Source organism: Podarcis bocagei, assembly GCF_964188305.1.
Source record: "Podarcis bocagei genome assembly, chromosome: 12".
Taxonomy (NCBI): Eukaryota; Metazoa; Chordata; class Lepidosauria; order Squamata; family Lacertidae; genus Podarcis; species Podarcis bocagei.
In genome coordinates this window covers 40,681,766-40,693,921 of record NC_138137.1, presented here as the reverse complement: position 1 = coordinate 40,693,921, position 12,156 = coordinate 40,681,766, and the positions used below count along the sequence as shown (strand labels likewise).

Genomic DNA, 12,156 nt, shown 5'->3' with positions numbered 1-12,156 from the left:
ATCTTACCTCCTCCTCCTTTGAAGATACAGATGTACCAGCCACTGGGCAACAAATGGCCAGAAAACAGCAAAGACTAAAGTACCAGGAGAAATCTCGAATGGCCACCAGGAAGGTCTCTAAAATAACACACACAAAAATAATTTCTCCAGTTATATAAGATGTTGGTAAATGTCTGCATAGACATAGAACTATCTAAGATTATATATATTTGGAACCTGTATGTTCTGCCCCAACTGGGCACTGTGTCACTTGTATATTCCTCCCTAGTCTCTACATTTAGAATTGCTTTAAAATTTCCTCCTGTAGATCTGTCTTGCAAAAAATATTCAAGATTAATCAGGGTAATAAATAAAACAAATGCATCAAATTAACAGGAGACAAAAGGAACAGCATTTTAAACAGCATTTAAAACACTGCTTTTTGGCCCCTTTTTAAGATAATTGTGTTATGAAAAGTTCCATTTTAATCTACATACAGTCAAAGGAAAGCCAACATAAAAATCAAAGCTGCTCTGTTGAAAGTAGGTAAGATCTTACCTTCGCAGGTGAGGGAGTCTGATTATTTGAATGTACAGTTGCAGTTCCTGCCTGGAAATAAAACACAAATTTAACACAGTGACAGATTATGTTTCAAATTTATACTCACAGCTTCATATTATATTCCTACTGTGGTTTCTGAAACATTGCAACGTAACATTGTTGCTCACATAATGAAATGGAACACTTCTGCTTGGAGTGATGATTTTGCCACCTCTTCCCTGCCACCCATCCTTTGCAATTAAGCCTGCTTACATACAGACTCCCCTACATTACACACATGCTTACATACATTACTCCAATAATCAAGCTTTTTAAAATAATGAGTAAGGATGATCTCCAACTAAGTCATGCTCCAAGTAGGAGCACTGAGGTAAAGTAGGACTAACACTAGACATCACCCTAACTTTATAGAATACAAGCGCATCTTACCTGTGAAGTTGTCAGTGTTTCCAATGCATGCAATCTCTGAAGGACATTTTGCATGTCTTCTTGTAATCGTATAAGCACTACTGCAATTTGTTCATTGAGGCCACTTCTTGGTCCTCTATCTGACCCCCATCGTTCTCCATCTCCACCGCTACCCATTTGTCCACCTTGGGCGCCATCACCCAAAGGGTGCATTCTATGACCTAAATTTAGGAGGGGAAAGAGAAAGCATTGAGAAATAAGGCATGGTTTTTAATCCATATAAAAATCAGACTATGAAAACTTTTTTTGTAAATTACAAAAAAAATTTAAGTATGGCACTAGACTTGCTTATCTACATAAGTACATAACAAAACAAATATTCCAACAGTACCTCTCCCTCTTCTGATTCCGTAGAAATCCACCTTTTCACCACCTTTCTTTTCTTTGTGAGGGCCTCCATCACTTGCCTTGCCATCCTCACCACCACACTTGACTTCACCTTTTCCTTCAATTGCAGCCACCATTATACCGTCTGTCTTGTAGTTTCCAAGTTCAAGAAAACCAGAAGCACCCAGCAGACTGCTGTGGTCTACTTCTGAGAAATGTAATGGATGTTTTGAAAATCCTTTCGTTGACTCCAATATCTACAAGTTAAGAGAATTGGCTATTATATTTTCCTTAAAGTATTTCCCATAAAGCTGGGATACCTAATATACCTAACATACCACCTATGTTAGAGTCTTTTGTGGGCTATTGTTGTGGTCCAGGGGCTCCTCTGCATTTAATATGCATGTTGTGGAAAACGTAGATTTCTTTCTAAAGTAAATAGCAGCTTGAAAGGACCTCAGCAGGGTAAGAAAGAGTTAAACTCTCCTTTCTCATTTGCTGCAAAAAGAGTAGTTATCAGCTCCCCTAGGAGCATATATATTTTAAAAGCATGCTAAAAGCAATAGACACATTTAAAACCACACCTAGGCTGACCATTATACAGATTGTGGAAGCGTTGTATTAGATGTACATTCTATTATTTCTTCCAGATTCTAACCCTTCATCCGTTTAGCAGAATCTAAAGAACTGCTTAGGCTTACAGAAGGCAGTTATGTGAGACCCCTGGAATTTTGGGCTTTGAGCAGTTATCTTCATGCTATATCAGGAACTGATTTCATCAGTCTGCCTTGCAGCATGAGAGGATTGCTGTTCAAGCAAACAAGTTTAAAGATTATGTAGGTTCAAATAACTAATTTCATGTCTCTTTGGATTCTGGTCACTTTATGTTACCTTTTCACATTCAGTACAAAACTTGATAAACTGTACCTCTTCTTGTCCAAACTGCTCCATGGAATCACAGTATATTTCACTATCCGAATCGCTTGTCAAGTGCTGAATGCCAGAGACCTCTTCAGCGGTATCTTCATTTGCACCTGTGTGTACAGGTATATGACCAAACACTTAATAAGTGCAAACAGGCCAATTTGGGCAAGAATAAAACAATGACAGTGCAAAAGTCCACGTATAAATATTTCATCAGTCTAAACTTGCCTCTCTCAATCTTGGGTCCCCAGATTTTGGACTACAACTCCCATCATCCCTAGCTAGCAAGACCACTGGTCAGGGATGATGGGAATTGTAGTCCAACAACATCTGGTAACCCAAGGTTAAGAAAGGCTGGTTTAAACAGTGAGCACATGATCACACTTCAAATATTAAAAAGCTTATTATGTAAGTTGTCTGCTTAAGATAAAGCAGGTGAAAGCACTGCTTGCAATAGCTATTCACAATGGGGCAATATCGTTAGATGTGATTGTTGAGGTTAATTTATCCTAATTACTTTGATCCCCACCTCTCTCAATTATATTTTCCACATGGATGCCCTTTGTGTAAGCACTTTATTTGCATGAATCTCCCAACCACTTTGGGAGGAGGAGGAAGAAACTTGTCAGTCAGAAGAGAAGAAGCCTCAGTGTCATTTACTGTACATGGAGGAGTTTACTTTGATTCTCCATCACACAAAGACACAGTAAGTATATGAACGGAGGGCACACAACAGTCAAATACTGTATTTACTCAAATCTAATCCGTACCTTTTTTGGCAAAATTACATTGCGAAAATTAAGGTGTGCATTAGATTCAATGGCACATTTACATTTGCCAGCAAATACTTTTTTTTTCAAGGTTCTGAAAACTGAGGTGCGCATTAGATTTGATGGCGCATTAGACTCGAGTAAATATGGCATAAAAAATTTAACAAGTTTACAGAATATATTATAAAGCATACCAAAGTTTAAATCTCTAATCATTTCCACTACAGCTTGGTAAAAGTGAGGAAATAATCTTTACAAACCAGACAGCAAATTCCCAGGGTAGTCTTCACCACTGGAAAATTCTGCTTGACAAACATATAGACTAATTTGGAAAAATGCACGTGAGGAAAGCACCTTGGTGAGAAGACCCAAAATGAGAAATTATAGGTAGTTCAAGGCGCTTGTCTCTCTTCTTTACTTCTTCATCCACATTTATACCATTCAGAGCAGATTTAGTCTGTATGCCATTGTGAATGTCAGTATTTGGGACATCTTCACAGCAACCATTGGCGACAACACAGTCCAGCTCCTGAGCAGGCGTCAAATCTGGTCCCAGACTCTCACTTTCTGTAAAACCAATAAATAAGGGGACAACATTTCAAATAGACTAATACTATGAAATATACTAGTTTTTACAAATGTGCTTTTTTAATTTGTTCATAGATTTAATGAACTCTACTCAGGGCCAGATTTAGGGTTGATGAGGCCCTAAATTACTGAAGGTAATGGGGCCCTTTCTATGTCCAGCTGTCCTTTGTCAACAAGAAATTGCCACTGTTGAATATATCACTGCTGAATATATGCTATATGGTAATTTGTGGACCTCATAGGTATCTAAAGACATTTGCACATGTTGCCATGCAACCAGTCTATGCAGAATGTAGGCACCCTATATATGGAAATGAGCAAACCAGTGATATTTTAGGGAGCAGCCTAGCAGGCAGGGCCCTTTACTTACATCATAGGAGCCTACACAACACAAAACACTGTTGCTGTATGTAGGTTTTATTTTTTATATTATATTTTGGAAATGTATATCCAGGTTTTTTTTCCTTTAATTTTTTGGGGGGTCCCCACAAAAGTGGGGCCCTAAGCTATAGCTTTTGTTTAGCCTATACGTAAATCCAGCACTGACTCTACTCATCTCTGACAGTCTCTGTCCATGAAGTGGGCAGCATTACTCCACTGGTATGGAAGCCTCCAACTAAATGTGTGGAAGTCCCACTGCCAGGATCCCAACTGGTGAAAGCCTACGGAAAGTCCTAAAACAGCAAGGGGCTGAGCTAGCACAGGATCTGCTGGATATCAAGCCAGCCCCACTGCAATGACATGTCAGCACTGGGCCCAATGTGGGCCTCGTTGCTGTAACGATTTCAAGTGTTCCCCTTCCTCTTCTGCACCAGGCTGTGAGAGTAGCTGAGCTACGGATGTGGCTCTGGGCCTGATAGCCAGTTAAGCCCCGACCAAGGGACATGGGTAGCTCTGTGGTTTAACCCTAGGAGTTGCCGATCAGAAGGTCAGCGGTTCGAATCCCCGTGACGGGGTGAGCTCCTGTTGCTCGGTCCCAGCTCCTGCCAACCTAGCAGTTCGAAAGCACGTCAAAGTGCAAGTAGATAAATAGGTACCACTCTGGCGGGAAGGTAAACGGTGTTTCCGTGCGCTGCTCTGGTTCGCCAGAAGCGGCATAGTCCTGCTGGCCACATGACCCGGAAGCTGTACGCCGGCTTCCTCGGCCAATAAAGCGAGATGAGCGCTGCAACCCCAGAGTCGGTCACGACTGGACCTAATGGTCAGGGGTCCTTTTACCTTTACAGTGGTGCCTCGCAAGACGAAATTAATTCGTTCCGCAAGTTTTTTCTTCTTGCGAGTTTTTTGTCTTGCGAAGCACGGTTTCCCATAGGAATGCATTGAAAATCAATCAATGCGTTCCTATGGAGACCGTCCGGGGACAGAGGGGAAGCGCCGTGGTCCTTCCCCTCTGTCCCTGGACCTGTTTAAAGCAAGGGAAGGGGCAGCGGGGAGAATCGCTTCTCCCCATTGCCGCCCCTTGGTTCAAAAGGGGTCCGGGGACAGAGGGGAAGGCGCGCGCTCTGTCCTCGGAGATTGCGGGGCTGTCAACGGGGAGAAGCGATCTTCTCCCTGCCGCCCCTTGCTTCAAAAGAGGTCCGGGGTGCGGGGGCAAGCTTCGTTTTGCGAAGCAAGCCCATAGGGAAATTCGTCTTGCGAAGCAATTCGAAAACGAAAAAACCTTTCATCTTGCGAGTTTTTCATCTCGCGAGGCATTCGTCTTGCGGGGCACCACTGTACTTAAGGTTTGGATTGCAATGTTAAGTTACTTGTACTACACAATTCATTATGCAATGTTTCCATTGGTTACAAAATAATAAAGAAAAGGAAGAAAAGCTGAACCACCTATAGTCCAACTACCTGCATGTTGCTTTTGACTTTTTTTGTGTCTTACTTTGTATTTAAATTGTGGGCACCCATTCCATCTCTGCAGTTACATGTCCTGCATTCACTCATCACTCCTATTACCAATCTATTAAATATCTTTCCATTAAAAAAAACAAACCACAATTGTACACAAAAGGTTACATCCCAACAACATCTGTTTTTCCATCATGTTCAGAATTTGCTCCTAGGTAAGTGGGGGCAGGATTACATCTTGATAATCAGATTCCCAAGCCTCTTCTGAAATCTGAAGTTTCCAAACAGGGCTCACTCTTACAAAATAATGTAGGGCAGAGAGACACGGGACCATTGCTTTTTTGTGTTCCACAGCAGCCACAGTCTGATTGAGCAAGACTGGAAAGAAGCACAGCTATGAAAAGGTGGGTGCGGTTCAGAAATAAAACTGTACCTTTCTCAACCTGCTTTAGCTCTGTTATTTCTTCCTGATGGGGTTCCTCCTCCGACTCTGCTCCGCTGTCGCTGCTTTCAGATTTGCCATTCACAGCTGGCATAGACGTTATGGAATATCCAAGGTCTAAAAGCAAGTTCAGAAAATGAATATTTACTATAGGAGATTGAAAATAATTGTGTAGTTATTAAATATTTGTTTTTTAAAAAAATAAATCAATTCAAGGCAATTTCTACCTCTTGTCCTTAAATATAATTCTCATATATTATATATATTTTCCCCAAACTTTCCCTCCTTTGGCTGACAGCATCTGTACTGGTAAGTGAAAATTCCTTATCATAGCTTGAAACCAGACTTGGATTTTTTAGGGCTTTCAAGGGCAGGGAATGTGACCTTGCCAATGTTGCTGGACTTGAGGTCTCATAATGCCTGGCCATTAACTTTGTTGTCTAGGGCTGATGAGAGTTGGGAGTCCAGCAACAACTGGAAGGTCACAGGCTCTCTACTCTCGGGCAAAACACACCATTAACTATTTGCTATTGGTTCAGAATCCATTGCTTAGGCAAGAAACCGTAGGTACGCCAATACTATTCAGAAGCCAAACTTCTCCATGGCTTAGAAAGCTTCTTTTAGCAATGGCATACTTCATTATAAAAGTATTCAATGCAAAGTGTTGTGTGAGAAGAGCAGATATAGATATGCTTCAGCTTTTATATCAACTACATTTATGTCAGTAAAGAACTTATAGTTTTGTATTATTATTACATGGCTACAGATACAGGAATGCGAGATAGGCCGTCACTATCAAAGCCAACAATTTTAAATGTCAAGCAAGCCTTCAGTATTCAGTCATATATTCTCTATTTTGAAACCAGAAGAAAATTCAACGTCTTCCTGAAACACTATTACTGTATTGGCCCAAATAGAAGCCACACCTTTTAAATTCGGGGGGGGGGGGAGAAAAAAAGACAATACCCAAATGTAAGCCGCTCTCTTAAAATTCTGCAGCCACTCACACCCATTCCGTTTTACCGTATGTCTGCTTCGGCAGCGAAATCGTAAAAGCCAATTTTTGTAAGGTCGCAAATTTAAGCCATACTTTAACTTTTCACGGTTGGAATTTGGAAAAAAGTGATGCTTATATTCAGGCCAATACGGTATTTGTACCAACATAACATTATATATATAATAATCAGTCTGTGAGGGTATTAAAATAGGTCACTTCTTGACTCCAGAGATGAATTATTTAGTTCTGGCCTTAAATAACAGAAGTATGTATGCACCTATGCCACTTCAATTCAATAAGATTCTTTTTTATTACTAATTTCAGTCTGATTTGGGGAGGTCTACCAACGGAGCAACAGTGAAACAACAGAGGCAAGAAGAGTGTGATCGGTATTAGCATAACTTTTACTTGGGGTGCCAAAAACTTTAGCATGTTTAATCTTTTGATTCAAGTTGCTTGTTTTGCAAATCAATAGCTGGGACTTGTTAAACATGTTTTACTGCTTCCCTTTGTCTGCAAGGGACTTTGCTACTCATATCTATATGATAAATTAAAGGGTGACAAGGCAGATTAGTTTCCATACTTTTGTTCCAGGCACTGTGACAAGAGTGGATCGTTTTCGCAACAGAGCCGACTAATGTTTCAGACAAGGAAATTTGTTTGATAAACAAAGCAGTCCCAGTGCAATACAGTAGCTCCCCAAATTGATATGATTCCCAAATAATAACCATTTTGATGATGTTTAAGGAAAACAACTACGGTATTTTTATTTGCTGGATCACTCATAAATATGGCTTGCAGAACTTTACTTAGGATCAATATGGCTTCCCTATGAAGCATCAGCACATTCCCTGCCTAGCCACATATGGACTGAAGAGGAAGACAATAGGATTATGTTCAATTCAATCACAGAATCAAAGACTCGTAGTGTTGGAAGGGACCACGAGGGTCATTTAGTCCAACCCCCTGCAATGCAGGAATCTTTCACACAATGTGGGGCTCAAACCCACAACCCTGAGAGTCTCATGCTCTACCAACTGAACTATCTTTCATGGATGCAAGAACTCTGCTATAAAGTCCAATCAGGACCCTTCTTTGAGAAAGGCTCAAACCTCCATAGGTTGCAGAAGAAACAAAGTTATAGAATACAGTTAAACAAAAACCCACCTGTACCAGTTTTGACTCTCTCCCCATCCTCTCTTCACTATCCTTGATCTCTGATATCCCTTCTTACTACTATACTACTTCTTTCATGTCACACCCTCTCTCAGTAGTTTTGGGAACAAAATTTAAAACAGCAGACGAAGACAAAGCATGAGGTGCAATCATATTACCACCCACTTAGGTGAAGTTGACAAATGGTGTTCATTAAATAATAGTTCCCTAATTTAATCATATGTGCCTTGGCATACAGATGTCTCCCCCCCCCCACTTATGCAGGGGTTATGTTCCAGGCCGCCACGTGCGTAAGTAAAAATGGAGTAGTCAGGAGTACCCTCTAAATGTCATCTCCACCGTTCTCTTTCTCCAACCTAGACCAAAAATACTGTATCCAAAAATATCCACAACTGGAATTAAAGCTCTGGGGCTGGCAGGAGGCTGGAGGATGCTACCACGTTCAATACCATTGACTGAAGAACGGTACACTCCTTCTATCTGGGATGGTCGTCCTCTTCCACCGAGCGCGCAGCTTCGGGAGGGACGCACATGGAGCGGTGAGGGAGGAAGGGGACACCCGCCTAGCCAGCCAGATCAGCCGAATCAACCCTGGCGATCAATGGGGTGACAGATGTCGCAGCCAGATTGCCCTCACTACCACGTTCATCGGCTGTTAAGTAGGGAGGCTGAGAGGCCAAAGCGAAGCCCTGCTGTGCCTCCAGACTCTTTGGGGCTTCCTCTGCCCTCTTCAGACTCTGGGGAGGGTCTGGCTGGATGCAGAGGAAGCACCAGTTAGGGAACCCCCTAAGGACCCCCCCAAGGGAAGAAAGCTCAGAGCCAGGGGATTGGTGGTGGGAGGGAGGGAGGGAGCAGGCTGGGAGGAGGAAGCGTTGGAACCTGAAGAGGTAACAGGGTTTAGTGAGCAGGAAGAGGCTGTGGCAGAGCCCAGACACAGAAGCAGAAGCAGAGCAGGATCTAGAGACTGAATGGAAGTAGGCTTCTGAAGAAGCCAGGGAAGCTTCCTGTGGTCTCCCAGAACACACAGAAAACTGAAGAGAGCAGAGCAGAGACGAAACAAATGACCCTTAGGTTGCTGGGGAAGGAACCAGAGGAGGAGCCTTAGAGGGCGGTGGGAGGGCGGAGACCTTCAGTCCTCGCAACTGCCTCATTGGGGCAAGTCCTGCTAGGAAGAGTTTCTGTGATCACTAGGTCTGTGCAGTTTTGGATTCTTTAAATATAGAGTTAATTTTACTTACGCCAGTGTTTTTTATTGCTGACCTACTCCTGACATCAGCTCTCTCCCGCCATTTCCATGTTTGAATTGATTTATTGATTTATTTCCTGGCCCCACACGTATATGTGGTAGCACGTAAGTAAATTGTGTATAGTAATGCAAGATATTTAGCCTCTCCAATGCACTGGAAGAAGAGTACCTAATCTTTTTCTGTTGCCCAATATTTTGATTTCTGGGTTTAATTTCAGCTTCAAAGCAGTCTTTGCACAGATCCACACCATACAAAGAATCATGGGAACTGTAGTTTATTAAGGATGCTAGGAATTATATGATGGGAAAACTACAGCTCCCAGTATTCAAAGGGGGAAGTAATGGGCTTTGAATATGGGTTGGATGTGCTTTAAATGTATGGAGGATCTTATTCATTTTATAAAATATGTTATCTCACAGTTTAGTAATCTGCTTTGGGTTTTTCTGCTTCCAATCTATCATTTAAAAAGTATTTCTAAACCACTTAATATTTGCTTTATAAGGTTCTAATAATCTTTGTAATTTTTCTGGTCTACATAAAGTTTAGAACAACAGTAGAATTCAACTTTTTTCAGACCTGCTGTTCACTTTCACATAAGTACGCATTATGAGCCCCAGCTTCTAATTTTACCATGTTTGTGTCTGGTGGTAGTGCTGCTGGTGTCACCCCCCAGATGACCCCCACCCCCAGGCTGTGACTCAGTTCAGTTCAACCTGCTAGTTGAAAACCAATAGCGTAGAATGTTTGCTAGTGAGTGCAGGAATAGAAATGGCTCTGAGAAACCATAAAACTCTTTCCAGTAACCAGTTTTGCATTGGCGTTTTCATATAGTTCTTTCACAGATTCATAGCTGCCAGAAGGAGTCTTTCCTATTTCTAAATAGTTTTGTGTCAACAGAAACAACTTTGCACGTGTGATTGTGTTTAACACGGAACAGGCATTTATTTATTATTTACTATTAAATAAGTAATCTGTATTGAAGTTGCTGATTATACAACAAGTAAAAGCAGAACTAGATTAACAAAAGGAGTTTGCAGGACCATAAACCAGTTTCTACATTATAGAAAAATGGGGAAAACATGTTGTCAAACTATTCAGGCAATATTTTTCGTAGGCAGGACCCAAGAAGGCAAAAAGGGGAATCTTCAAGTAGTGACCAGTGAGTGGAGCTGGAAGGATCTGTCTATTTTCATTCTCCCAGTTTCTAATTTCCCCCCATTCTCTGCATTTTGCAGCAATTTGCAATTTTTAAAAAATCTCATGAAAATTCATCACCATTTTAGTGCTAATTTCTCTTAATAAAAACATGTTATATGTAGTTTTGACTAATGTACACACTTTGGCAAGCAATTTCCCCTAATACAGTGCATTTATGTTGGTTGTTTTCACCACTGTCTTCATTTTTATACATACTTTTCCCTGGTAAAAGCATTTTATATACATCAGTTGGCTGGAGGACTGCATCACAAAATTCAGATAAGTGCACATTTCAAAGGATAGCTGTGTTTCAGTTTGAATATTATTCTGGACAGCTTTTAATGTTTGATGTATCACAGTATTTTAATATTCTTTTGGAAGCCGCCCAGAGTGGCTGGTGAAACCCAGCCAGATGGGTGGGGTATAAATAATAAATAAATTATTATTATTATTATTATTATTATTATTATTATTATTATTATTATTATTATTATTATTATGTTTGATAGATTCAGCTTTCAATGCATGTGTTTGTGGGATGGGGGTTATTGGTTTGCTTTTGTTTGTTCTTTACTATGCATTTTGCAATTTAATGTTGTGAACTGCCCTGTGATCTTCGGATGAAAGGCGGTATACAAATTTAATAAATAACAAACAACAATAATACAAAAGTGAATTTCTCTTCCGTCCCTCCAAGTGAGATAAACCAAGCTAAACAAAGAAAACAGACAGTGCAGTATTACGAGCACACAAGCCTAGAAATTAAACTAATAAGTTTCAAAGCTAACATGGGATACATTTTCAAAATAAGATGTTACAAGTTTTCTGCAGCTTCAGAACTTCACTGAACTATTGTAGAATAGCAAACATTCCTTTGACAGAAACAAGTCTCCTCTGCTAGAAAATCTCTTCTTGCACTGCAAGGACTCTCCATGGAGGAAATGAGCTTTTGGGGAACTTCGATACGTAACATGCAGAAAACCTATTTATTGGAATAGGTTCTTATTGGAATGGGTAAGAAATGTTCATAAAGAAAACAGACACACATTTACTAATTACCAGAAAACCAAATCAAGGTTTTTTTTTAATTTAAATTTTTTATAGCAATAATATAAAAAAGAAGAACAGGATTACAACTTCCCTTGTCACAACAGTCCCCCTTCCAAACCATTCCCAATACAACTACGCTCTTGGTCCATGCAACATGCAAACACAGTATCAGAACAGAATATCCATTAAAAAAGGGGGGGGGGGGACAGAAAGAAGTCCAGTTATGTTGGTGCTAGAAACTGGAACAAATTCCCAGCAAATGAGGTGCTACCCTGATAAGGGGATTTGGAGTATTAAAACACACAGTACCACTATTTGGGAAGTTGCAGCATGTGATGAGTATTTCTTCATATTTTCTATAATACAACCTTAATACTAAACTTCCACATATAACATTTGGAAGCTGCAAAAATAAGTATAGGTCACGTTTTTGTTGTTTGTAAGAAGCTATACTGAAGGCTGTTACTTTAAGACACAGTTTCTGGATGAATACACAGATCTTACGCAAATAATGGTCAGAACAAAAAATGCTACTTGGGCTTATGCAAGAGACAGTTGGCTTTTTTCTTCGCATTTCATTCCAATTACATG

General features: G+C 40.5%; 1 protein-coding gene across 2 annotated transcripts in view; it reads right to left on the bottom strand.

Annotated features, from left to right (window-relative positions):
• Positions 1 to 12,156, bottom strand: part of ACBD5 (acyl-CoA binding domain containing 5) — a gene marked incomplete at its 3' end in the record, with an annotated part of 31,265 nt that overhangs the window by 3,557 nt on the left and 15,552 nt on the right. Inside the window, exons 6-12 of one of the 2 annotated variants that reach the window (XM_081164152.1) lie at positions 5,890 to 6,015; positions 3,384 to 3,596; positions 2,263 to 2,369; positions 1,340 to 1,592; positions 970 to 1,169; positions 538 to 588; positions 8 to 117 (exon numbers count right to left, since the gene is read on the bottom strand). In XM_081164152.1, coding sequence (XP_081020278.1) covers positions 8 to 117; positions 538 to 588; positions 970 to 1,169; positions 1,340 to 1,592; positions 2,263 to 2,369; positions 3,384 to 3,596; positions 5,890 to 6,015 — 1,060 coding nt within the window. Of the gene's footprint in view, positions 1 to 3; positions 118 to 537; positions 589 to 969; positions 1,170 to 1,339; positions 1,593 to 2,262; positions 2,370 to 3,383; positions 3,597 to 5,889; positions 6,016 to 12,156 lie in introns of those variants that run through there. The other variant, XM_081164153.1, reaches the window with a different exon arrangement.